The 27770-nt window shown below is 37.6% G+C and overlaps 1 protein-coding gene across 2 annotated transcripts in view; it reads right to left on the reverse strand.

Moving 5' to 3' along the window:
• Positions 1-27770, reverse strand: part of CDK19 (cyclin dependent kinase 19) — a 119531-nt gene that overhangs the window by 21528 nt on the left and 70233 nt on the right. For both annotated transcript variants that reach the window (XM_038130480.1, XM_038130481.1), the window contains exons 5-6: positions 14501-14558; positions 13128-13259 (exon numbers count right to left, since the gene is read on the reverse strand). In XM_038130480.1, coding sequence (XP_037986408.1) covers positions 13128-13259; positions 14501-14558 — 190 coding nt within the window. The remainder of the gene's footprint in view (positions 1-13127; positions 13260-14500; positions 14559-27770) is intronic.

Here is a 27770-nt window from a genome sequence, read left to right on the forward strand (position 1 = left end):
TCTTCATGAACCTCATTATGTAACCTGATCTTAAACACATCCTTGGCATATATTGATACCATTCACAGTTAATGATTTTCTGCCAAGATTAGCTAGTCCTTTTGTTTGTTTCTTCTAAAAAACATTCATAATTTGCAATAATAATGTACCACATGTGGCACTTTTTCTAGCAGAAATGCTTCATGAATTCTGCTAAGTTTAAACACTTCATAGATTCAAGCAGTCTTAATAGGTATTTATCTCAGACTACACTGTTCACAGTCATCAACCAAATACAAGTTTTAAGTCTAACTATGGGAAAAAAGTCCTTGTCTAGTGCCATTTAAGGCTTTCCATTTATGATCCTTAAAAATGAATGATTATTCCATCTACTTCAAATATATTCCAAGTAACACCTACTACTTCTCAGTGGTGGGCACTGACAGAGCAAACCTTAAAACACACAAGCAATATGTTTCAATTACAGTGTATTATTATTCTAATGCACATCATCTGCCTCTAGCACTAAAGGAGCTTCTTATAATGTTATATAAAAATTTCATTATAAATAAAACTTTTTTTTTAAAAGCAAGCACCAAAATAAGTGGCAAAAATTATCCAACAATTCTCTCCTCCCGCCTCTAATAATGATCAAGATGGTGAGTGGCCTGACTGCTCCTAAGCCAAAGCTGAAACTACTGAAGGTAGTTATGTCCCAGACCCACTGAAAACTGGGACACAAAAGTCCTACAGAGTTGCACTGGGTACTAAATGTTTTCCTATCTTGGGAAATGGGAAATGTTTTCCCATCTTGATGTCTTGGGAGGATGCTAATAAGTTTACCAGAGTAACACAACCATTCCTGTAAAGATGGTTCTGTTTCCTACAGTCTCTTCCACTGTCATTAGGCTTCAGGACTGATCTATGGTAACAGGTTTTAACTGTCTGTTTGGACTGTGTTGTTTTGTTGATGTTCTCCTCCACCCCAAGACTCACAAAGTCCTCAGTTTCCCTAAGTTTACACGGGACCCCAGTGCAAGCCAGTTTTGCTCCCTGGCTCTGGAAAGAGGGGTAGGAGTGACTCTTAACCATACAACTTCCTCAGGTTCCATTCAAACCTGTTCTCCACTGAAATACCCTTCCACTATGACAATACTTCTCAAGTACTATATAATTTTATGAAAAGAAATAAACCCCAGCCTTTTATGGATGGACACTTGTGATTGGTAAACAGACTTCCTATATAAATGCCTGTGTGCACAGATTATTAAAATATTTGTATGGCTGACTATGTCCCAGTTTTAAAACCTGGGACTCTAACAGCTTTATAGGTCAGCTGAGAAAATCCTGCATGTCCTACTCTACTTTAGCACTGTAGCCAAGAAGCAAGAACAAAGGGATGCTGTTTCAATGATAGGGCTGATTAGGCAGACAAATGCTCGTGTATTCTTTCATTTCTGTGGAACAATAATCTCATTTCTGTATTTGTTCCAGCATCTTGGAAACATTCTTTAAGAATAGTATGACCACTTAAGACAATAAGACAATTTATTAAGCAATATCCTTGACTCATAAAAGGAAACATCTTTTCCCATGCATATTAAGCAAAACTTTTCAGTGAACACAGGACAGAATTCAAGATTAAATTCATCATAATTCCTAACTACATCCAAGAAAATAAATACATAAACAATCTTTTAGTCTCATAGAATTCTTTAATAAAATTCCCTTTAAAAAAAAAGCAAGTAAAGACTTGGAATAGATCTATTTAGGTGCAATCAATCTGACGAATTCATCATTAGTGAGCTTTAGCATAATAGCATCAATACTCAACCAAAGTGCTTTTTTTCCTGTTGTTGGTTTGAACTTTTTGAACACAAAGTCTACACTCTTGGACACATGTGAATGCTGGTAAAGGCAGTGAAGGGCAGAAGGACAGACAGCAGAATACAGCTTTCCTGCACCTGCCAAGGGCTAATGCAACAACCAGGCTAACCAAGAGCTAGATAGCAACACCTTAGCCCAAGCAGGGCTTTTCAGGCCACCTGTAAGAGCTACAGCATTTACTCAAGATCCTCCAATACTTTCCAGTCAAGGCAAGGACATCAAACACACCAGCAGACAGGAATCCTAAAATGGGGCTGTACAGGCAAATGTGTCTAAGTTTTTCAAATAGCATCAATCGGTCTAATGAAAAGATATAACCTCTTATTAAAAAAAAAATTCCATCTCATGCTAAGCACAACAGCACATTCTAGACTTGCCTGGAATCTTTATACACAAGAGTCTAGGAGCACAGAGATAGTATAGAAAAAGAGTTTATTAATTTTTATGCCATTTTAGCATTAGAAATTAGATTTAAGAAAATAATATACCTTTAAACAGGGATTTCTTTGGTCTGGTAAGGTGAACAGAATATGCCTGTTACATATGTTCTGTTATCATACATATAGACAAGGGAAAGACCTTCCCATTCATACATTAAAGTCTCAATTTTGATGTACTTCATTTAAATTTTAGTCAGCAAAACAGAAGGCTGATAAGTAGTTACTAGCCTTTTTATGAAGAACTGAAAATGGGGTCAAATTTAATGTGACAGGCTTTTCAAGGGGAAGCAAAAAATGGTGCCAGTGGGTTAAGGGTCAGAAATTTGCTTTCACTCTTTATGTCAGGAAATGTTGACCAATTTTTAACAAACAGCATCTCAACAGACTTTGACTGAAGAATAGCTTACACTGTAAAGCCACAAAGATGATTGTGCTGCAGTCAGAAACAACACCTCCCACTAATCCGAGGGATGTTCACAGATAGCCAACCACATATCTAACAACGTTTTATTTCAAAAGTGCATCATCTGTGCCATGATGTAATGTCAAGATAATTCAAAACTTTTAACTGCAAAACCATACTAACTTGAATTAATGAAATGCACCAGCCTTACTTTTCTTTTTATGTCTATGCCTTCTTCCTAGCATTTTAAATTAAACTGCCTTCTTCTCATGTTTGCACTAAGAATTTAATTCATTCCAATTAATGCAACTCTAAAAATGTTAAAGTATTTTTACTGAAATTCTGAATTCACTTAAATCAATTGTTATTTTCTGCAGTGCTTTAATAGGCCAGGCTTTCAACATCCTCTCTTAATAGAGGTATTCAAGGTTATCAAAATACTTTATTTTCCCACTTAAATTTGTACTCCTCGGTATATCACTAAATGAAGATCCTGGATTATATGATTTCAGACTTCTGCTATGCATTAGACGCATTATCTAGCTTGCAACATTACACTAAAATTACTGTGCTAAGCTTGACAACACAGGTACAATAGATTTAATACAGGGAGTGGCAACAAATCCAGAGGCCTTAAGTAGTCCTTTCACACAGCAAAAATATGATTTCAAACAGAAAAATCCTGTAAAAGAACTTAATCCCTAGTTTACAGAACTTCACATCCAATAATTTGGAAATTCCAGGTTTATGGTTCTATATGAAGCCTTATATTTAAAATGTGCAGGTTCCTGAAGACAGGAATCAGCAAGGCTGAAATCTTACCAACAACTGTGACTCCAGAGCACAAGAATGTGACTTTTGCCAGCATCAGTACCTTGAGAACTAAACCCCAACATTATATTGCTTTTGCAAGGATTTTCAGTGACTGTCTTCTCAAAGACTCCTCTCCCCCCCAGCCCATGAATCCTATACATCGCGTTGTCATCAGCAATTCTTTAACTCCTCACTCGTGTCTCCAAGACCACTGCTGCATAAACCAGATGAGCTACTACATTAGCTAGCAGTAGAGCAGCAAACTTCCTTGGGAGCACAGAGTGATGTTTGCATGAATGGAGAATAGACTGACAGCTCCATCTTCTTTCTCCTCTCAGTTCCTTCAGAACCTGGGGTTGCTCCAGCCTCAGGTGGTGTCATTTCAGGGCAAGGAATTGGGTCAGTGGGACAAACGCCTATTTCTGGCATGGAAAGGGTGTTACAGTCTTGCTTTTTCCCTAATCCTAAATATTTAGATGGTTGGAGATAGCAGAGGAACATTATGACAACTCCAGCACCTCCAAGATTTAGTAAAGAACATACTGCTACTTTTGTTTCAGCAACAGCCATGCTTATACCTCCGAGGGTCCAAGAGGTACCCTGGCAAGCTGTCAAGCTCTTCGTGGAAACAAGGGGAAAAAAGAAAAATGGCCCTTCAGTGACAACCCTTCAAAAGTCTGAGGAATGTAATGGGTGACAAAAGGCAGCTTTGTAGCTTCAGGGCTACTTCTTGCTACCAAATATCAAACTGCAGCAAGTAAAAGAAGTATGAAAACTTCTTGCAAAGGTCACGAATCTCTCTTATACTGCAAAGCATTAGGCAGGTCTAATACAGAAATTGTTACTATTTCCTCCTATAGTGATGACAGAATTAAGAACAGGCAAGATTAGCCACTGGTAAAATAGTATTTACAAAACTTTTCAGGAAATATGCACAGCTCTGCATTTCATAAAATCCTGTGAAAAAAATTACTGACAACAGCAAATAAGAAAGCAGTACATATGCTTTGAAAGGGAAATATACTTTTTTCTAATTAAATGCAAAATATTTTAATAAACCAGCTTTTTTGTAGACAGTGGAACTCTTTACAGGTTAACTCCACGCTAACTAAAGAGGAACAGTGAGTTTGTTATCTGTTGTGTGCTCTCACTTGGCTTGTGTCTTTAACTATTACAACTTTTTAATAGATCCAATGTGACAGCACCTTCAGAGCTAACATAAGGTGAGCAAAACCCGTGCTATGTGGTAGATTGAGTTATATAAGGAACATCTGTGAAGAATACTTTCTTGGACTGTTCCAATTCACAAGCCATGACAGTCTTTTCTAGAAGTTATCAATGCTTTTGATGCCTACTTTATTTCAGCCAATGTAGAGGAATGCACATGAAGAAACCTTGCTTCCCAATCAGTACCACTAGAGAAGCTTCTTTGTCCTTCCTAGCAGAGTGTTTTACTTTACAATATCTTAACATGTCTGTTACTAAGGTTTTCAGCCTTACAGCTATTTCTAGTAAAGCACTGACAACAACTCCAACGTAATTATAAGCAACTCCATTGGATAATAGATGAAATAAACTGGTGTGAAGAGCAATTTTGCTGTCAATCACAGTTATTGACAAGAAGTCAACTTGTGAAACAATCACACCTGTCCTGAAAACCAGTCATTCTACTCAATCAGTGCTGTAATGTTGAAAGTTTCAGTTGATATTGCTGAAGTAATTATGCTTGATGATCAAACTGAAGGATCAGCTAAAACAACTCCTCTGCACCAGAAGTATGCATCTTGTTAGGATAGTAGGCACTTGGTTTTCAGCCAAAACCAACTTTTATGAGCCAACTTTTCAGATTTGGTAGCAAAAGGTGCACATTAAAAGCTACTAATTACTGCACAGTATAATGAGGGTAACATGTTTATGGAACCAACTTTCACAAGAAAAACTCCTCTCTTACTTCCCCAAGTAATCTTTCTTTTTAAAAAAATATACTTTTTTTTTTTTTTTTTTTTAACTGAGTTCATGGCGTATGTTGCTCAGGAAGATTAGAGAATCAATGTGCAGCTGCAAAGCTCATCTGTCTGGTAAAGGGCAAAGTCAGTGAGATACTAGGGAAGAAAAGCTTGCTCATGTGAGTCCCCACGGTTATTCACAGTTTGGAAGATCACAAAGCTGATACTTGGAGGGAAAAACAGAAGGAAAAAAGACATGGAACTAAAACTATGACCACTATGGAGGATTTTTGGCCCACAAATCATTGACGACTCTTGATGTACATGGGACTAAGTGTAGACAGGTTTTTAAAGGCACCTCTTGCTCAAAAGTGGGTTTTTATCTCAAAGCTATTACTATAGAGGATATTCTGCCTTCTGAGTATTTCTACATTATTTTTCCTGCTCTAAAATAAGCCATATACACTTAAGTCATAGTAATCATCATACAGCAGCAAATCTGTCAAAATACCAAGCAAAATGGCAAAAGCATCCAGTATGTCCCTTTGTAAGTGTTGCAAGGGGAGAGAGTCATAAGAATAGAAAAAGTAGTGGGTGACCACATGTGGAAGTTTACAGGTTAATTTACCAAGCAATCCAAATCAGGACAACTAGCAGAATGTAGTCGTGTTGAAGATTTAATGATTTTGTTTTCCTTTTCTTTCCTTTTTTTTTAATGTCCAGAATGTGTAAATTTCTCAAGTTAATTGCAGATGCTAAGTGACAGCCCAGGTTCTCAGACAACTAATCCATTCATTGAGTTAACAAAAACAATTTACAGCATACTTGTACTGGAGTTCCCTATTATCCTTAACTGACTTTATCTGCAGGATAATACAATACCATTAAGTAGTGTCCTCATTTCATAGATAATGAAACAACACTTGGGATGGAATAAATTAAATGCAGCCAACTACATACAACCCTTGGGACTAAATCGGTATTTAAAGCCAAGACTTTTGAGACCCAGCTTACTGTGCTAAGAAATGAAACTTAGTCTGCCCCACATTACAGTACGCCCATTGGTTTTACACAGCAGAGACAGGTCAGACCCACAGCCCCGTTCTCACTCTTCTGACTATTAAACTACTACACATCTCTCAGACTCTTTAGAGTTGACAATGACCACCAGCTAAGTTCCAGACTTAACATATTTGAGAAGCAAGATTAACAGAGGAGTTAGAAGAAGGAAGGAACCAGAGCACAAAACAGTTAATGTGTTGAAGTCCGCAACAATCCTGCAGACGATATTCCATGAGTTGCTGTCAGCATCCCAAGCTTCCCAAAATACTAATATAGCTTTAAAATGTTCTAATTAGGTGATCTAATGATCCTTTATATAACTTTTACATTTCTTAGATAATTGTAGTAGAAAATGCTTTCTATTTTTTTTTAATTAAAGAAGAAGCTTGTATAGTATTTTAGACATATTTTGCTATTTTAGAGAGCAAGGAGAAAAAACAGCAGTAAATCATCCAGTACCTGCAATAACTAGATAAGAGAACAACAATTAATCCTCGGTATTAAAAAATTTTGCCTCTCAGGAAAACCATAAGAGCAACTTTGATAATCAAAATTAAGAAAGTTTACAACATGCCAAAACAAGTTTACCACAAAATATCATCTGAATCCAATTACCCCTCATGTTGTATAACATTTCCCAGGGCATGAACAAGGCTTCCTTCTTGGTGCAGCCTGAGATTTTCTTTTCAGCACACATAAATGAATATTTTCTAAACCTCTCTAATTTACTTTTTTCCTAATTTTTCCACAACCCCTTCCTCAAATCACAACCTCTCACAAACAAGAATGTGGATTCCTATGCAGCAATCAATTGCTGACTGACTATGGATTTGTTCTTCTTAGTTATTTCTCATGAATGCTTAAAAGCAGTCCCCCTGCTCCTGCGGCTCCACAGACGACAGGTGGGAACCTCCCCTTTCCTTTTTTCTGAAGAGTTTTCAGTCTTCTGACTGATCCCACCTGTAATTTCTGGTTTACCAGATTTTCCAGATAGGTCTTTTTTTTTTTTTCCCTTCCAACCCTCCCAGAACATGAGACCAAAAGAGCTTCAGGCATCAGTCCAAGATTTCCAGAGGCCCCACGGGCTGGCCAGCATGCCAACAATCTGTGCATGCACAGTAGGGACATCTGATGCACTCGGAATGTGTGGGACTCACTGCATAGGCAATATGGAACACATATGCACATATTTCCATCCAAAATCCTACATAATACACCCCAGATATTTCCCTCTCTTTTATTCCTGCATGAGGTCAAATGGAATTGTTGGAACTCTGATGGATCCCAGCATTCATTATAAATTCATTCCTTCTAATACACCAAATATTTTCCTGTGACATTTGCTTTGAAAGGCATTTTGATATCTGCTTATACCTTTTACACATCTCCAGCTTCCATAACTGCATGGTACTCTGGAAATAGAATGAGGTGACAGTGTGCTACCCAGGTTTTGAATTACAGTTTCTCTACACCTAAGTCTCATTTGGGCTGGTAAATGCAGTTACCACAGGGCCATTACTGACATTTCTGCTGACCTATAATTTAGACAAGTGCAAAAAGACACCTAAGAAATGGAGATTTCTCAGGTTTCCAGATTTATTTTTTCACTATAAACAAACCCAACCTTTTTTGGTTCAGGACAGTGTTTTAGCCTTGCTACATGGGTGGCTGAATGATCACTTTAAAGAATTCTTATGTCAACAAAATCCAAACCATCTAAAATACTATAAGTCATCTGATGCCATTTATCAAACATGCTATTGCTTTAATTAAGGCAAGTGGTAAAGAGAGGTAAGATAAGAGGCTTGTTTGATAGCACTGATAACTATACAAGCTGCAGCTTGATAAAAACAAGTCATAATTATGTTATTACCTTGATATGCTACAAGATGCCCCAGAATGAATCATACTGGAGACCGCCACATGTTTTCCTAAAAGCTTATGATGAAAGAGTTCCTACTATTTGCTTTACCTACTAAAACATTCTTTTCTAATCTGATGTTCCCAGAGTGAAAAAACCCACTCTGATTAATGTCTCCTTTCAAGCTCAAAGTCAGCTTAATTTTTCCTTCATTTTACCACAGTCATTTCCTTTAGTTTCCTTAAACTGCAGAAGTCTTTGCCCATGAAATGAGCACTGTACCTTGCCACTTACTTCAACCTTGTTTTTTAAGTATTTTTGAATATTTTAAAGTATTTTCTGTTGTGCTGGACCTTCTAGTTGTTCAGTAATTTCATTAAAGTTTCCATGATCGCAAGCAATTTACATTTTTGCAGCTACTTGGTTTCACCTGAAGCTTGTTCAAGTTACTTTTATTTGCAGGTTTTACATATTTGCTAAAGTATTAAGACCTGATGAACACAGAGAAACATATTCTGGTTTTGAATTTTGATGCTGAAAACACAGAAAACCTTCACAGGCTATAGTGAATTTAGTACAAATTCATATTGCAGTAATGGAACAGAGAATGAACTTTGGCTTCTACAACACCATTTTCCCAATGTGCATTCATCTGGTAAGTTAGTTACTTGTAACTAACTATGGTAGCAGGTAATATGTGTGTAAAATTACTTATTAATATCAATTTTATAAATTTGCTTTTAATATTTCTAAAAATTACTTTTTAATATTAATGTTGCTTTTATTAACAAGTAGGGCTTACATTACAAACATTCACAATTCAGGAAATGAAATATTACTCTCCAGGAAACCCTAACATGGGCTTTTTATTATCCTTTTAACATGCAGAAAGTAAAAGCTATTTCTGTTTTTCAGCAACAGTATTTTCCTGATTCCTACATCTCTTTGAAACATTATGTTATATATAGGATGAACAACTATTTGTTCTGCAAGGAAATACATTAAAAGTAGAATATTTAATGAGTAGGAAGAGACAAACTAAATAAAGGACTAATATCACTGAAAAATCACCCCTAAAATAATAAAATATGCTTATGTATTGTTTTGTGTAATATATAGCACTTCCTAAACAGATTGCATTTACACTAATTTTCCCTCAAAGCTAAATCCACGAAATGTAACTAAGACTGGGTCCAGAAACCAAAGACAAAAATCCTGAAAAAGTCAAAAGTCAAATTCTAATTTCAGTCTTTGATCTTGTATGAGAATTATTTACATGCAAGCAAGCACACCTGAAGGCTTTAATACAAGAATAAAACCAAACTGGATACTATAGTAGACATTGTCCAGGATATTTTGAATGCACTGCTAATAATTAAATAATATGTGAAACAAGGATAAGGAAGAGAGATTACAAAAACTACATTTAAAATAAAGTTAAACCAAGACAAAGTCAGTAAAAACCTAAGCAAACATCTGAATCTTGTAGCAACTCTTGGAGAATATTAGGACATTGCAGAAGAGAAATGATGACAATGATTTCCGAGTAAATTCAAACAAAAATATTTCTCACTATGACAAAATTGAAAGAGAAAACTCTGCTTTTAGCCTTATGTTATTTGTATTTGCTAATCAATAAAAGTTATGTATTATCCAAAAGATACAGGAAAATAGCTATAGAAAACAAGTAGCTATACTAAATTATCTTTTTTTCCTACATAATTTGCTATATCTAATCACCTTTCATCTATTGTTTCCAACTCCAGAGCAATTAAAAGAGAATCTTACTTAATTTCTGAGTTATTACTAAAAGCAACACATTAGACTTCCTGAGAATTGCATAGTATTAAGAGATACAAAAATTGTAATAGAGATTTAAGAGAAAGTTTTAAGAGTTGCATCTTTTGCCAAAAACATTAGCATTTGAATTAAACTCTCACTAGCATGCTTAGCTCATGAAAATGGCCCTTTTTTAAGTGCACATAGTGCTAGAAGCAAAACACAAGTCTGGACTCAATAAACTGCATGAACATCATCACTACTGTCATTTTCTTACTCACTTCTCTTTGCCTTAAAGCTGCACACAGATCAGCTCCATGTGCCTTTTTTCTTTTCTCTTCTCTTCAATGGCATGCTCCTCTAATCCTTCAGTCAGCCTACAAATCTCAACTTGCAACTCTCCTTGTTTTCATTTCCGTATTTTTTATTTTGCTGCCCAAACAGTTTTGAGCGCCCTCCGCACTCACACTGCATGCCAGGTACTATGCAACCATTCACACCCCTCCTGGGTGACTCACTGGTGGGATACAAGAAATAAAAGCCTCAGAAATAATAAACTACTAGCAAAACCAGACCTCTCCAAAGTACCATCATCCCCTGAAGTTTCATAGGAACTTCTTGCCTGTGTTTTAGTGCAGACTAGAGATCCCTAAGGGCAAGAACCAAGTTATTTATGACATAATTAAACAAACAACAGCATTATACTAATTCATCCTTCAAAGAGATACCCTGAGATAGTGGTACATATCACTCACCCAAATCTCCAAACAATATGCCATCTATCAAAACCAGGTAGCTGTCAGTTGAGGTAACTTCCCTGTACCACACACACAGGTCACTCAGTAATCTGGTCCATTCACACTAGTGCTTTCCACTATGAACATAGGGCAATTTAAGGACCTAATTTGCAGGTGTTGGAGGCCATCCTCTTGGTATTTTCTTTAAAACACTCCAGCGAACACAGACTTAGTAGTTAGCAGCCCAGTCTGCGTAGTGGGAGACGCAAAGCAGGCCCCAAGAGTCTGTCATGTTCCTGCCACCATGGGATTGTGCCAGAACCATGCAGGGGACAGGGGCATTACAAGGCTCCATCTCCAGCTCCCACTGGAGCAGATCCCCTGGGATGCCTCTGTCTCAGGTGAGGCACAACTCCATAGGGAGGGTGCTGCCATGCAGGAGTCAGTCTGCAGGGTGACACTGGCCTCACACTGGGAGAGACACTCCGGCTGGGGCACTGGGACACCAGCAAAAGGAGCTGTGGGAGGAGATGAACAGACCATGGGGCATCATGGAGAACAAATAGAACATAAACAGGATCACTTCAGGGATGCTGAAAAGATTTCTGGTGGACTTAGGGGTAAAGTATATGTGCCATCCATCAGATCTGCTGCTGAGGAAGAAGGAAGAACCTGGCTGGGGATACGGTAATGGCAGCCTTGGCTGTAACAACCATGAAACAGTGGAGTAACAAAGGCAAGAAGCAGAGGTAAGCAGCATGGTTAGAAGCTGGAAAACCTGCTCCAGGAGAGGATAATGAGGGACATGGGCTTGTTCAAACAGAAGAGGAATCAATGAGCAGCCCCACCAGAACCTATGCAGAGGTGACCACGATCATGGAGCTAAGCTCGTACAATGGCATACAACAGGAAAGCAAAAGATTATCGGCATAAACCAAAACAAAAAGTTGTAACTAAGTATAAAAAAAATTTCTTTGTTACGAGGATGATTTTGCAGTGGAACAGGTTAACCAGAGAGTGTGTGAAATCTTTGTTCTTAAAGGTTTTCAAGATGTAGCTGGACAAACCTCTCAACAGACCAGGCAGAATTCATAGTGGGCACTGTTTTGAACAGCAGGATGAACAAGAAACCTCCCAGGGTCCCTTCTGACCTGATTGAATCTGTCTGCAGTTATTATTTTTTCTTTGGACCAGTGTTTGGTTTTGAAATTGATCAGATTTTCCTCACTTCTGATACTTCAGCTTTTGCTGCAGAGTTCTCCTAGAGCACACAAATAAATTTCTGCACTGGAGGATTCCAAATGGAAGTGGAATACAATAAAGAAATGGGAAATGCAAGTCTACATCAAAAAGTCAGGTGTCAGTTCATTCATTCTCCAAACCTTTTGCTGTAGCTGAATAAACAGGATTTATTTAAAAAAAAACACACCGTGAGCCTTAAAGATGCTGGTCCACCCAAGAGAACACTCAAACTGAGACACCAGTATAACCCAGTATTTTGTAACTCTCTGAACAAAGGCCCACAGAGCATCTCCAAAAACTTCTGCAACAGAAAAATGCATGCCAAGAAAGCCACCTGTGTACTCATAGGAACACTTTAACACTATTAACAGAGGGTCACTGTTTCCTTTGCAGTTCAATATATAAGCCAACCATGTCCCCCATGCCCCTCAGTGCTTTAATTCTCCAAACAGCTGGGCACCGAGGCTGATTGTCCTTCTGGAACTTACTAGGGCAGAAAAGAACCTGGCTATCAGCATTTCCTGAACATGGAGCTTTGTAAGTCATCAGGAGGAAATGATTTGCAGATTATGCACAGCACAGGAGTCCAGCCTTCTGCTTATCAAGACACACATTTCATAGAAGCATCTGGACATGTAACACCCTACAAGAATGCCATAGCTCTTTTCCTTTCAAAGGTTTACAACATTACAAGATTTTGAAGTCAATATTAAGAAAACATATAAACCCATTCAAGGGATATTTTTGTTTTAAAAACAAAACAAACGAGATATTTAAAATGTCTAGGTTATATTGAAATATAAATGCACAGTCCTCAAAAAGTTTTAATCTTCATTAATCCTTTATGGATGGGATCATCTGCAACTACTTCAGTGACAAAACCCCAAAACTAGCAGGTCAGCTGACCATCCTCACTATTATAAGGCTACTATCCTTACAGAACTTCCAGGCAAATGTCTTTCTTACAGGACAACTCACCAATGGCCTTTGTGTAATGTCTGGCCCCAAGTAACAGCTCTGGAGCTCTGTACCAGAATGTCACCACAACGGGATCCAAGTCTGCCAATGGCTTCAAAGGTGAGTTAAATAATCTTGCAAAACCCATATCAGCTGGGGAATGGGAAGAAAAAATGAGAAGAGTATTTAAATTTTAATACAAATAAACCAAAATTCAATAGTATTGTCAAAAACAATTACAACAACAGCTCAAAAACATTAAAAATTACAAATCAAAGTTTCTAACAAAACAAAAACTACTTACAGCAATACTGGACCAAATTTTTCTAAGGCTAAATTCCATTTAGTTCATTCCTAAAACTAAGAAGGATAACATCTGATGTGTTTTGATCATGGTATTGTAAAACTTTACATAACACAGATGCCTGTTCATTTTTTAAAACTGTAACAGAAACTTGGTTAACTGAAGTCAATAGTAGTAGGTCTCTAATGTACATTTTCTCCTTAATTTTTATACATGCTTACAAAACTGTGAGACCTTGTAACTGCTATATATTTCCCCAAAGTGCAAAATTAAATGACTGCAGTGTAGATTGTTTTTGCACTATTTTCCAAGGCGTGCCTCCTACATGATTTGGAGGAATGAGCTCCAGAGCCAGTCAGCATGTACTGTTACAGAGGTATATTTTAAAACTAAGCATTCATTCTATGGAACTCAAAAATTCTCCTTAGAATGAGCCTGGTAAGTAACAGTAAGAAATGCTAGATGGGAAAGCATAGAATTTGGTGTATTGTCAAACCCACACATTTTAAACCCAATTCAAATCTGAAACTCTTCTTTCACACAAACTTCAGTATTGCCACATGATTTATTTAAAAAACATAATATGCACATCACTAAAACAGAGAAGGGAATTAGATTTTGGATAAAGACCATCACAGCTACATGTGTTACTCACATTGGCACCAAACAACTTTTGCATAACAATCCTTTGGATCTCTACAAACATGTGCAGTAATGTTATTTATATAAAAATAAAAATAAGAAACCAAACAGTTTATAAGTAACAATGCTAACTTATGCTAACTAATCATGATAGAAGTCAAAAGAACACTGGTCATCACCACTGTTCTCTATGCTTAATACTTTTTTGTTTCATATAGATGCTTTTATGCCTCATCCAGTACCCTTGGCAAGTTCAGAAAAGCCTAATAATGTATTTGGAATTTCTGAAGTCTGTAAAATCAGTGAATGAGATTTAAAATTGAACTAGAGGTTGTAGATACATACACTCAAAGAATACTGAAGATCTGTTTCTATCTTACACAGAAGATGCATTTTTTTATTATAGTAATCTCTTAGCTGCACAATTAAATTTTCTCAAAAAGTTTACCTATTTTGACTCTTCCTCTTTCAGGACCTTCACCCATTACCAGAATGTTTGCTGGTTTCTGGAAAACAAAAGCAGAATTTTTAGCTGATCAGCCTTTGACGATTATTTTTGAGAATAATAAAATTACACACCTTTATTTTATAATGAAAACATTTCTAGAAACACCCTTAGAAGTCTAAAATTACCATACCTTTATCTTGCTGACATTAGTTTTTATCTCTAGTTCCCAATTTCACAATTAGAAAATGGAAATATACTTTGACATTTCACAGTAAGAAAAGCCATCTTTAAGTAAATGTGCATTTCTATTGTTACAAGAATAATTCTATTCACTGGAGAGGTTTTCTTCTAGGGGAAAGTTTTATATTAGGCTAATATTTATGCTACACATCAATAATCTTGCAAGAACCACTTTTGCTGGTATAAGTTATTTAAAGTGATGTCAAATCTTGGTATACAAATGCATAGTTGAGAGCCACTTTTGTTTTCATCCTGTATAACTACATTTTTAGAGCTGTGCTCAAATGATAAAAATCACATGGGCAAAAGTACTTTTTTCCCATCAAGTTGATTTCACGCTATGAGAATTCTCTTGAAACAAGAGTATTCACACACAGCTACATCCCAAAAGCTTTTGACAGTGCAGACAGCAGCTTTACAAGTAGAACAAAATCTTTATAGGCATTTTTTTGCAATCTATTTGTTTGCAACCAGCTGTTTGTGAACACCACATAAAATCTGCACATGACATCACAGCAATTGTTCTGCAATTAGGATCTAGGTTCCCTCAAACATCAATAGTCATTCCTTGGAAGCTTTTGTCCTATTGTGTTAACAGCTGTAAAAAGTAAACAAGACTGAAAACATTAAGCGATTTGAATGAAGAGATGCATAATAAAGCTTCAAAGCAGAATGTTTGGGATGTTCATCCAAACAATAATTATATTTAAATCCTTAATGCCTGCAGAGGGGTCTGCTCAAGCAGGACTTGTTCAAGGATCTGAAAGAGATGTGCAGAAAACCAATGTCAGAATCTCACTTAAATTCTCAGTTCCTTGCCACTATTTACCTGAAATGAGACACTCAAACTAGGGTTACTAATTTGACTCAAAATTACACACCTTTAGCTTTTCACCTTTAGCTTTTTTGAAAAAGGAAACAAACAAACAAACAAAAGCACTCTACTTCACCTATTCTTTCTCCTCCCCCCAGGAAGCTGTTCTTCCCATCCCACACCCAGTGCTAACTTTGTTTCTTCCCTGGCTCCAACCACTGCCTCTCTTTCCAGACGTCTTCTTTATTCTTCCTTTTTTAGTCTGTAATTCTCAACACCATCACTGACTTTTAATTCCCCAACATATACTGGAACCATTCAAGAGGCAATATGCATTCCCTTCTTGGAAAACACAAGCGATTTCAATTGACCTTGAGCAAACACTCATCAGTAAATCTAGGAAAGAGAAAGATGATGCTTGCTCTTAGCTAATATTTAATGCCAATAAAATCAGCACCTCAAGGCAATTGCCAAACTCCGGTTGTACATTTATGTATTACCCTGAATTGAATATTCCAGAGAACAAAATATTCACTTTCTGCATATTCATTAACCAGGCAGCAAGAGATCCATGTAAGTTCACACTACATTTTACCTCTGTTAGAAATCATATGGATACAATTGTCCTAACCAAGGGAGCAAAACTCCAGTTTTCTTGATGAACTTCTTCCTCAACTTTTGCCTAGCAGCTTTGATTCAGAGTCGAGTATGATGAGTTTGCTGGATTGATGTGCCAAAGCCAAATGTATGAGGTTCAACAAGGCAAAGTGCTGGGTCCTGCCTTTGGATGGATGGACAATAATCCCATGCAGTGCTGCAGGCTGGGGAAAAGTGGCTGGGAAGCTGCAGCTGCAGGCATTGGAACAGGCTGCCCAAGAAACTGTTGGAATCACCATCCCTGGAAGTGTTGAAAAAAATGAGGATTTGCACTTGCAGGCATAGTTTAGCTCTACACATGATGGTGTGAGGTTAATGTTGGACTCAGTCTTAGAGGGATTTTCCAATCTTAATGATTCTATGAATCAAAAATACTTCAACAGACCTTTACATTCAGGATTGGATTTCAAGCACTATAAAAATGCATTTACTCGTCAGGAGAAGCAAGCTGATAAAAATGTTATTACTGCACTGATTTATAGGTCAGGTTGTTTCTAATAAAAGAATTAGGTTGTAAGAAATAAACATTCTAACTTCAGAAGATTTCATAAAATAAAAATGAAAATCTAAGCAGAAAGGACTTTCAGAGCAACTCACAAAAGCCATATTTTATCTCTGGCAATATCATATTTTCCAAGCAGCAATTTATTCACAGGAAAAAAACTCTCAACTTTTATCTGCTGACATAATCCACAATATTCACAGATTACTTCAGGTTGGAAAGGACCTCTGGAGATAACCATGCCTCAAAGCAGGGTTACAAATTACAGCAGATTGCTCAGACCTGAGCCAAGTAGGGTTTTAAACTTCTCCACAGATGGAGACTTCAGAACCTCTCTCTGAAACTTCAAGTGTTGGACCACTCTTACAGTAAAAAAGGTTTTTCAGTATAGTATATTTACATCTGCTGGATGTAAATATAGAACAGGAGTTCTACCACTGAATAGCACTGCAAGGAGCCCGGCTCAGTTTTCTTTATTCACACTTATCAGGCACATATAGACATTGATAAGATCCCACATGAGCTTCTCTTCAGAGATTGAATAGCCTCAACACCCCCAGCCTCAGAAAGATTCCCCAAAGCCCTAGGAGACTTAGTGGTCCCATGAATACAGGAGATACTCCAGGTCAGAGTCTAAGGAAGCAAGAGACTTTTCCATTCATATATTTTTTGAAGCCAGAATGTTTAGATGTTTTTCTGATTAAAATTTAAATCTGTTCTAATATGTAATCCACTGAGGATCAGAACCCTGTTTAGGCAGCCAGCAGAGAAACAAACTGATTTATGAACTTAGCAGATGTCACGTTCATTAGCTCTTGTGAACCCCTCGGAGAGAGTCAGGGGCAGGGGAAACAGGGAAGGAATAAAATGGGAAACAATTTAAAACTTTAATTGAGCAAAAGAGCAAGCACTTCTCCTGAGGCACCACCACCAGTGTGAACATAGCAGGGATTTATTTCATGGATGGCAACCTGATGCCTGCAGGATCCCCACTGTGTCAGTAACACCTCGCATTGTGGCACGTTCCTGAGAGGTGAGAAGTCTTGGTTCCAACCTGTGTCTTAAGTAACAAGAAGCCTACATCTTAACCTCTTATTTCCCACATGAGCAAATTAACCACTTGATTATCCACTTATCAGCACTTTCTAAGATCCTCTTGCTAATCAGAGCTGTTCTGGCTAGGAAAGGCTTTTCAATGTACATCTGCTAAACCAGATGGGACCCATCTTCTTGAGATGCAATGTATGATATCCAGTTCCCATGCCCATTAATTTTTATTTAATAAAAATAAACAGCTTCAGAGGAGCTTAAAATACAGGTCAAATATTTTGTGGTTGTTTCATGTAATAATGGCTTGAATATAGTAAAACTCTTCCCAGAGTCTTCCCAATGCACAGACCAAGGTGAGAGAAATACAACCCTCATAGAGCAGTAGTGCTTGGCTAAAAAAAAGGCACCAAGGCAGAGCAGCAGAATTTCAGGTGCTCAGGTATGGAGGAAAGATTTTGATTCATTTCAGAGGGAGTAATTTGGCATCAGAGATCCTGAGGAAACTATGTTAGGAAGGTTTCCATCATGAGGTAAGAGAAAGGACCATGCATGGAAGGAGAATTCAAACAACTTCTGCTTCTTGGAGAGGGTAGAATGTGTTAGCTCTACCTTAGTTCTTAGTAATCTCTGAAAATGTAGCACTTAAATATCAAAACATTTTACTCCAAGATAGTCACTTAGTCGACAATAAAACTACAGTCTAATATACTATAGTGACTGGACAGCTGCAAAAATCAGATTAAAAAGCAGGAATGAAAAAGCCCCACACTTCATGTATGTTCAGGCTATATACAAGTCATAAGCACCAGTCTAGTTCCTGACACAAATCCTACTGTCAGCCATTTGATGAAGAAAACAGCATTTTAGCTGGAAGGAACCATCAAGAGCCAGGCAGCAGCTAAAAGACCAAAAGCTGGTACATACTTAGAGTAAATTGTGTCTCTATCCAAGGGGACAAAATTCTAATAGAGAAAGTTTGAGAAGCCATGCTTAAAATTATTATCTAGCTCCTCTAGAGTAGTAGTTGGGTGAGACAACCCAACAAGGAGTATACTTTTCAAGCAGTTACATCCTCATTAACACTCTATTCTCCTCATACTCTCCCCCCTCCCTGAGAACACAAACACCAGCTCGGAAGTGAAGTGATGCTGCTGCATCTCCCCCTATCTAGTTGCTATAGGAACAACAGAAACAGTAAGAATTAAGAGTCTCACATTTAATATAAGCTATAAAAATGAACAGGCAAGTCCCTGCTGAGAAATTCAGTTGAAGTTTGACTGTCTAAAAAAACATTTGCAAAAAGAGCAAGGTTAACAGCAACAAACAACTGAAGCAAAAATCTGAAATATTTGCAAAAAGGGATGAAGATGACAATGATTCTTTACGAGCCTACAATAGGTTCTTTACAAGTAATAAGCATTGATAAAAACATTTACTTTTCTACATTGGTGGGGAAGAAGGAATAAAGAAATTTTAAAAATCTTGATGGGAGAGAAATTAAAATGTTGGATTAACAAGTGTGTTTTCACAACTAGTAGAAGTGTCACAACTGGGACAAATACAGACATTCATGTGAAGATACACTTCTAATTTTAATATTTAGACAGTAAAACAGAAGAAAGGTTGAAAGAATATAAACCATCTATGGTATTAAAAGAATATAACAGTTCAAAACAAGAACAACAAACTAACAATAGATGGCAATACTTCAGTTTTAATGGTTGTTGTGATCTCCTTAAGTACAGCAGTGACACAATTCTTAAGAGATTTGGTGCAGAATTACAGTCCTATGAGAAAATGTCCATGGGGATATACCACTTTCCATGCACAATTCTTTATTGTTTATATCCAAACAAATGTGTTTCCCTTTTGGATTGTGCCACTGGAAAAAGAATAATCTCAAGTTAGGAGGCTTCTATTGTAAAAGAGATTGCAAGCCTTACAGATTAAAGCTCTCCCCACAGTTACTGACACTGCCTTGTGATGAGGTCCTTTCAAGTCTCCATTATTTAAAAAACCAATTGTAAACAGTCCAGTGTTGATACATAAGAGACACTTTCCACAAGCAAGAGGAGAGCAATAGTATTTTTGTCTCAGCTGTTCCCCAAATGACAAAGGTCCTGAGTGAGATGGCAGTGTTCCATTCTGCAGGCACTGCTCCAAAGACCACTGAGCCTTTCAGTTCAAGAGTAAGAGGGAGACGCTGATTGTTCACTGAAATTTGCAAACAAAGCTTTTGTTCTTCTCATCTGTAAGGAAACGTAGGCACTTCCCCGCCTTAAACCAACACTGTTCAAACCTAGACTTTGTGCTCAGATCAATAAACTGGCACACAGGTACCAAGACTGCTGCTAACAATTGAGCTAATTAAATTTAATTTAAAAAATCAAAGGTTCTTAAAATCTTTTATTATGCACAGCAAACCTCCAAATCATTACCACTTCCATTTAAAATATTTCTATATATTGAAATGCATGTAGGAAAATTGTTATCCACACTTCTCTTTTTTTAGAAAACTGTTTGGTCAACATTTTTCTGATACTGAAGCACTAGACAGAAGTATACCCCACAGAGTAAAACATCTTCACATCTGCTTCTCTTTAGCCTTACACACTGCAAACTCATATGAGAGCCACTACTCTGATTACATAACATCACTTTCAGCTTGGTTTTTATCAGTTGTTATCCTTAACGTTCCAAAAACCCAGCCATATTTTATTACATTTTTGGCCTAGATTTGTAATCCGTACAATTGTCTTCCCCTATTTCTCCATTCTGTTGAAATGATTGACCTTGCAAATATCTTTAACATCAAGATAATTACACTTTCATTTGAATCAATAATGTAATAGTACAGATATTATCAAATTATCAAAAGGCCAAACACAAGGCTGATTATAACAATACATGACCTAAAGAGTCAGCAAAATCTCAAGGCATAAAAAATGCTTTGAAATGGTAGGTCATTCAACCGAATTCAAGACTTATTTAAATATCTGAAAAGGAGGAAAGAAAATAAGAGGTAAACACATTAAGTAAATAAAAAGAACACAGGAAACGAAGAGTACCACAGAATGCTTTTATCCCATCAAGCAGAGTGCTTGTGCCTCTGGGATAACAGATTTTAAAAAGAAAAAAAAATATTATTGCACAGAAGTAATTGAGGTCAGCGTAGAGAAGAGTGAAAATATATGAGAGAAATTCTGCAGATACCAAAATCAGTGAAGAAGGAGGAGCAGGGGGTGATCCAGTCTCTGGAGCCAAAATTCTCCTGCAGCCTGTGGTGCAGACCATGGTGAGGCAGGATGTTCCCCCGAGGCCCGTGGTGATCCACAGCGGAGCAGAGATCCACCTATGGCCTGTGGAGCAGTCCATGCTGGAGCAGGTGGATGCCCAAAAGACAATTGCGACCCAGGACTTGTGATCCCATGGGGGATCCATGCTGGAGCAGCCTGTGAGGAACTGAAATCTGTGGGAAAGACTCCTCTGAGAAGTTCATGGAAAAGTCTCTCCCCTAGGAGGAACATGGCAGTGGAGCAGGGGAAGGACTCCCTCCCTGAGGAGAAAGCAGTGGCAGAACCAACATGGGAATAACTCGCTACTAACCCCATTCCCTATCTCCCTGTGCCACTGAGTGTGGGGAGGAGGTAGAGAATCGGGAACAAAGTTAATCCCAGGCAGGAGAGCGGGGGATGTGGTTTTAGGATGTGTTTTACTTCTCATTATCCAGCTCTGATTTTGATTGGGAATGAATTCAACTAATTTCCTTAAGTTAAGTTTGGTTTGCCTGTGATGGCAACTGGTGAGTGATCTCTCCCTGTCCTTCTCTTACCCCATCAGCCTTTTTTTTTCCGTCTTCCCTCCCCTGTCCAGTTGAGGGGGCCTTGGTGGGCACCAGGCATCCAACCCAGGTCCAATCACCATAAAATGGTACACATAATTTTACAGACAAATGTCACCAGACTGTGTCTTTAAAAAGTTTCCAAAATTCATTTTATTGCCAATAGAGAAATATTAGTCCCAACAGAAGCATTTTAAAATGCGTGGTAACATTTCATCTCAATTCTTGGTCCTTCTAAAATAATTTTAAAATGAAATGTGTACAGAACTGATAAAGAAAAAACGCTCTTGTGGGATTATGAGATATGAAACTGCATATTCAGACACAAACCATGCTGTCAGATTATGGTAGTGACTAATGTATTTCACAGCAGCTGAAAAGATGTGGTCAAAATAGTCATTTAACTCCAGCTCCCATGAATTCTATAGCAACTACATTTGCAGAATTTACCTGACACTGATGGCAAAACATATTACTAACTAACTAGAAGTAGGAACAAAATGCACCAAAGATACCCAAATATTTCTTTGGAATGCCTTGGGTAAAGATTTTGGTTAAACACATTCCTTGCTTGTACTCATTATGTGATGAAAGGAGAAATGTGCTGTTTTCATGTGGAAGCTAGTTATCAAAGAAATCTTTTCATGTTTGTATTGTTTATATACTCCTATAAAACTTGGCACAAAAAGCAAACGTAAAGGAAAGCAGAAAAAAAAACAAACTTTGGCCACAGTGCAGCCATAGATCTGCTTTTTTTTTTTTTTTTTTTTTTTTTAAGTCCATGAATTAAGCTTAAGGTGATCTAGCCTTCAACAAAAGCTAAGATGTCACTACACAGGCTTCATTACAGACTGATTTGCACAGCCTAAGAACCTGGATATTCACCTGGAGGATCAGCCAAAATCACAGAATGCTTTGAGCTGGACAGGACCTCTAGAGGTCATCTGGACATTTTGCAGCCCAAAACAAATCCAAATTTGAAGCTGCATCAGATTGCTCAGTATCATGACCGAGGGAGCTGCAAGTCTCCAACACCAGAGGTTACCAAGCCCTTCTGGTGGGCAACACCTGACACTGTCTGACAAAATATTGTTTCCCATCACCTAATCAAAATGTCTCTTGCTAAAACATGGATCTGTCCCCCCTCCTCCTTCTGCATTCCCCTTAAGAAGTCTTCACCATTTCTACAGCCCCTGCAGCTCAAGTCCCCTCAAACCACTCATGCTGCTGAGCTGAGTGGTAGGACAGCTGAGGCTCACAGAGCCACCTCTGTCACCCTGCTGTAACCAACCCTACTGCACCTTTGGCTGAACAGCTCCAGAGCCACATGTTTAGCACCAGAAAAACATATCTGAGACTACAGAGTCAGTCTGGAAGTCCAGTCTCTAGAACACACCCACTACTGAAGTATTTCACCAAAGGGAAAGACAAACTTTTCCACTCCCGCCTTCATTTTAACCAAATCACACACAGATGTACATTTTAGTTAAGTTGCTACTCCTTCAGTTACTCTCATATATAACCATCCTTAACACAATGAAATCAGTGGTTAGGTAGAATATTCGTGTCTCTGTTTGATTTTTCATATGTAATTTTTCAATTTCACAGATGTAATTTTTCCAATTACATCTCTTGAGATGTAATTAAGCATATACTTCAAGTGACATTAATTCTTTAAATTCATTCCCCTCACTTCTATCTAGGCTTTCTCCAGAAATGGCCAAAACATTCATGCTCCTTATAAGAATACTCTGCTTCAAAATCCATATGGAACAATGGTTTCTTAGGCAATTTCTAGGAAAAAATATTTGATTTATAAACTCAAGGTGCTTTGATCCTTGTTGAAACAGGAAAAGACTATTCATCAACTCTATTCCCTAGTTACCCAATGGATAATATAGTTGCACTTATGTCATTGGAAAATTGACTGTTCACACAAGGGGAATATGAAATAAGAGTAATCACAAGAAGAGAATATAATTCTGGGCTGCATAAAAGTTCAGAAAAGAAACAGTCTTCCTTTCACTCACCATTTCAGGTTTCTTATGGCTGACAGGGCATTAAACTAATGCAAGACAAAAACAAAAACTCCAGACAATTTTGGATGCTGGGCATTGCTTTGATTAAAACAATCTTCACAATGTACCAGTACACCAACAGTTTCACCCCAATCAATGGCAATGCAATTTAAGTGAAAAAGAAAAGGATGGAAAAAGTCACATTAGGAGAATGCCAAAACATTTGACACAAATTAAATTTTATGTTGCTATGCAACATTATGCAAAGCAATCTGCTGTTACTAGTGCTGCAATAGCATACTTGAACTTAAAATGTTACATGCAACCTTGAGAAGGACAAAGAAGGGGGAAGTCAGAAACAAAGAGACAAATATGATCATAAATTTTCAATGAAAAATAAAAGGTCATAAAGCAAATGTTCAAATAATATGCTGAATTCACATTGTCCTTGGGATTTTCAACACATTGCAGTACATACTCCAGCAAAATTCCCATGAAGATACCCAGCAACCATCTAGGGCCTTGTTTTTAGACCTTGCCTGGGCTCTTCGGGAGCACCAAGCATAGCACAAGACAAGACAGGTTATCCAATCTCTGCTACCCCATTTCTGTGAGATGTGCAGATGTTCTCAGTCTTCTAGCCTGAGAACAGAAGAAAAACTCACCTCAGGAATACTTTGGAAGAATGTTCTGCTTTTAATGCATTAGAAAAACAAATAAACAAAAAAAACCCAAAAAAACCCCCAAAAAACAGAGGGGATAAATTTTGTTCTATTAAAGCACAGTCAAACTCTTCCTCTGTTGGGCCTCTAAAATACCTCCTAAATGCCCCAAGATACTGTGGTCAAGCAACATCTTTGCATCTCTGCTATCAAGTTCTCATTACACATTCTTCACACATAATCTTTACCCAGAATAATAACCCAAATGCAAATAAACTGAGAAGATATGTGCACACGTGAAACATTACCAGCACTACTATTTTCTTCACCTTTTTAAAGGCAAAAGCCAGGAGACAGTAAGTCTGACAGAACACTAACATAAGAAAACCTATGCCTGTACTGAGCTTAGGACTAGAATTTAAGAGAAGGAGGAAATGATGTGATGCAATTCTCACCTGTTCCTTGCATTACTTTGTTTCTGTTACAGCAGCATGAAAATTAGATACCATAACTACTAATTCTTTCACTTGAAGAACTAAATTCCACCATGGCCAAAACCTGGTATTTGTTTTATTTTCTGACAACTCCTCTTGATTTAGTAGGGTTATTAAGACAGGAGCATGAAGCCTCTATCCAATCAAACAATAAATGACTGAAAGTGAGAATGCTGACACCATCATAAAACATTTTTAATTGCCTTTCACAAAGTATTTTTGGCAGTAAAATTCCAATACCTCCATTCCCCCAAGAGTCTGGTAGAGTCAAATAATTAACAAAGCTTTTCTGACTGCAATAAATAATATAGTACCAAATGAATAGATATAAATGTAACCCATTTTCATTACAAGCAAGCTTCTGCTTGGATAGTTCAGCTTGACTGAATTAGGTTGAAATATTAAAAGCCCTTTAATGGAAATTTCAAAGGAGGAAAAGAATAGGGTAGCATGATTACCTGAAGTGGTTACTCCATGCTGAGTGGGTCTTAACAAGTCCCCTTTTGTCTGCGTATGGACATGGGAATATAGCTGAAGGGACTCAGAACTATGGAATACATATTATTTGTTATTGGAGTATAAACTTGGCAAGATTTAGAAAAGCACTAAAAACATTTTACAGGACTCTAACAATCAAAGGTTTATGTCTAATAATATTTAATTTATTTTTATTAGCTCTTGTCAGTTTACTACATATGAAATTTTGTAGCATCAAGCTAGTTTCTTTAATCCATTTTCACATATGCTGTTTTTCTATGTTCATTATCTCAAGAACAAAAAAGTGAAATCCCATCTCTTTTCCCCTCCTTCCTTGAGTCTAAAGACTAAAACTAACCCTTACCTACATAACCAATTCAAATGCCTGTTATACTACAGCATCAACTTTCTTTTCTGTGTGGAAACAATTTAGATCAGTGATTTATAATGTAAGCCAAATCCTTATACATAGTTTTTCCTGAAGCATCTTCTTAAAGCAAGCTCCCACATTCCACTATTTGCAGGGCTATGTTAAGCGTCCCTTTTCCCTCATGATTTGTCCAGCAGATCAGTTTTCAGGTTTCAAGAAGAAATTTTATCACCCTAATACAAGCCTTGTGCCTACAGCAATACTGACTGAGACTTAACAGTCCTCTGGACCTTAAGGTCTCAAACTCACCATCCAGTTACCATGTTTAGGCAATTAACTCATGTATCACTTGAGGCAGCACAACCCCAGCTAGGTGTCTTGCAGTGGAATAAAAGCAAATGCAGACCCCAGAGCAAACAGATAGAAAAAGAACTGCTGTTCAGCTGACACATGCATTACAAATAAAGCTAAATAAAACATAACCTTTGAAATCCATCCTAACAGAAACTTTTTCCTAGTTTATCATCATCACCCTATCCACCTCAGGACTCAGATTAAATCTCTATCTCTCAGTCAGTTCTCAGCTTCCTGACTTCTGGGAGATCTTCTTAAAAATCTTCTGATTTTTAAGAAGACAAGCATCAATGGCCAGCTTCTTCAGCAGAAGTTATATTTCAGACCCCGTCTTGTAACATTAAGTGAGAGAAGCCTTGTGTTCCTAGTGTTCTCTTGGAGGTTTTCCAAAAGTGTCTCCACCTGAACAAGCAGGTATGAAGTCTTTTAGGTAACTAGTAAATGCAGCCAGTCGATGGCACGCTAAAACAAGGTCACAGATACTCACGTCCACTGTTCTTCATAAGAGCACTTGTTTCACAACATTAACCAGATTACAGGAGAGCAGAATCCCCACTCCATCTCAAGAGTTGTCCCGCCTCTGCAGCCCACATCTCCATTACTGTACTCCTTAAAGCAGGGTCCCTGGGTGGCTGCAGTGCTCAGCCCTGAACCAACAACCTGCTCGTGTGCTCAAGGTGCTCTGTCATGGATGGGGCTGCCACAATTGCCTTGGATGAAATGGCACTGATGAGATTTTATGAGGCAGTGAACCTCACAGGAGACACAGGAAAACATCTCTGGATACACTGCTATAGCAGTATTCAGTATTAGACTTACAAAGTTAGTAAAGAACCAACAAGATAGGATGATTCTCCGAAACCTTTTTAGGCTCTTTTCTTGTAGAAGAAAAAGTTAGAAAGAGGTAACAAAGGCTATGTTTGCAGATAGATTCATAAGTTATAGTATTTCTACTTGTTTTCTCTAGTCTGAGATGTATTCATTACCTGCCATTACTCCCACACACAGACGAGATTAAGAGATACTAAGTAGCACATCTGCATGTGTTTATATTCATGATGTCTTGGTAATGTTTCTCAATACAAATGCACTCTAAAAGTTAGAATAATATTGCATTCCCTTTTTTCTCATTTTATCAGGAAATGCTAGGGAAAGGAGCTTAATGTTCAGCCTGGATTCAAATTTTTATGGTGCTCCTTCTGTAGCATAAGCTTCAATCATTATAAATCCAGTGTAACAATAAAGGTCTAGATGGTCTAGATGTGAAGAACTGAAGACCTAACCCTTAAATCAGCACTAATTCAGAATTATCAGCATCTCGAAACAATTTAAAAGCATCTCATCACAACAATTATTCACATAAATTAAAGGTCATCTGTGTTTAAGAAGGTTTTCCACCGATTAAAGTAATTTTCTATCAGGCCAGGCAGGAACAAGCACGAAGCCTTTCAATACAGAATGTACTTCCCAAAATTACCATAAACAACTGAAAGGCATAGATCTGGAATACTGCTATTCCAAACATGAGTGAACACTGCCTACACAAGAACCCAATTCAAGTATTTTATTGTTTGTTTATGCAGCCTTTCTTGCACAAAGGGCACAATACCTAAAGTACTGAAAAACAGCTCCTGCTTTGGAAAGCTCGAGGCTGGGAAAGGCCAGTACAGCAACAAAACAGGGGAGTGAACAGAGAGCAGCACACGTTGTGTATGGAAGAAACAGCACCTGCACCTACACAGCTCAGGGCTTTGGCTTCAGGGAGGGACAGAACTTGAGAACAGTAACCAG

Source organism: Motacilla alba, chromosome 3 (genome assembly GCF_015832195.1).
Source record: "Motacilla alba alba isolate MOTALB_02 chromosome 3, Motacilla_alba_V1.0_pri, whole genome shotgun sequence".
In the NCBI taxonomy this organism is placed as follows: Eukaryota; Metazoa; Chordata; class Aves; order Passeriformes; family Motacillidae; genus Motacilla; species Motacilla alba.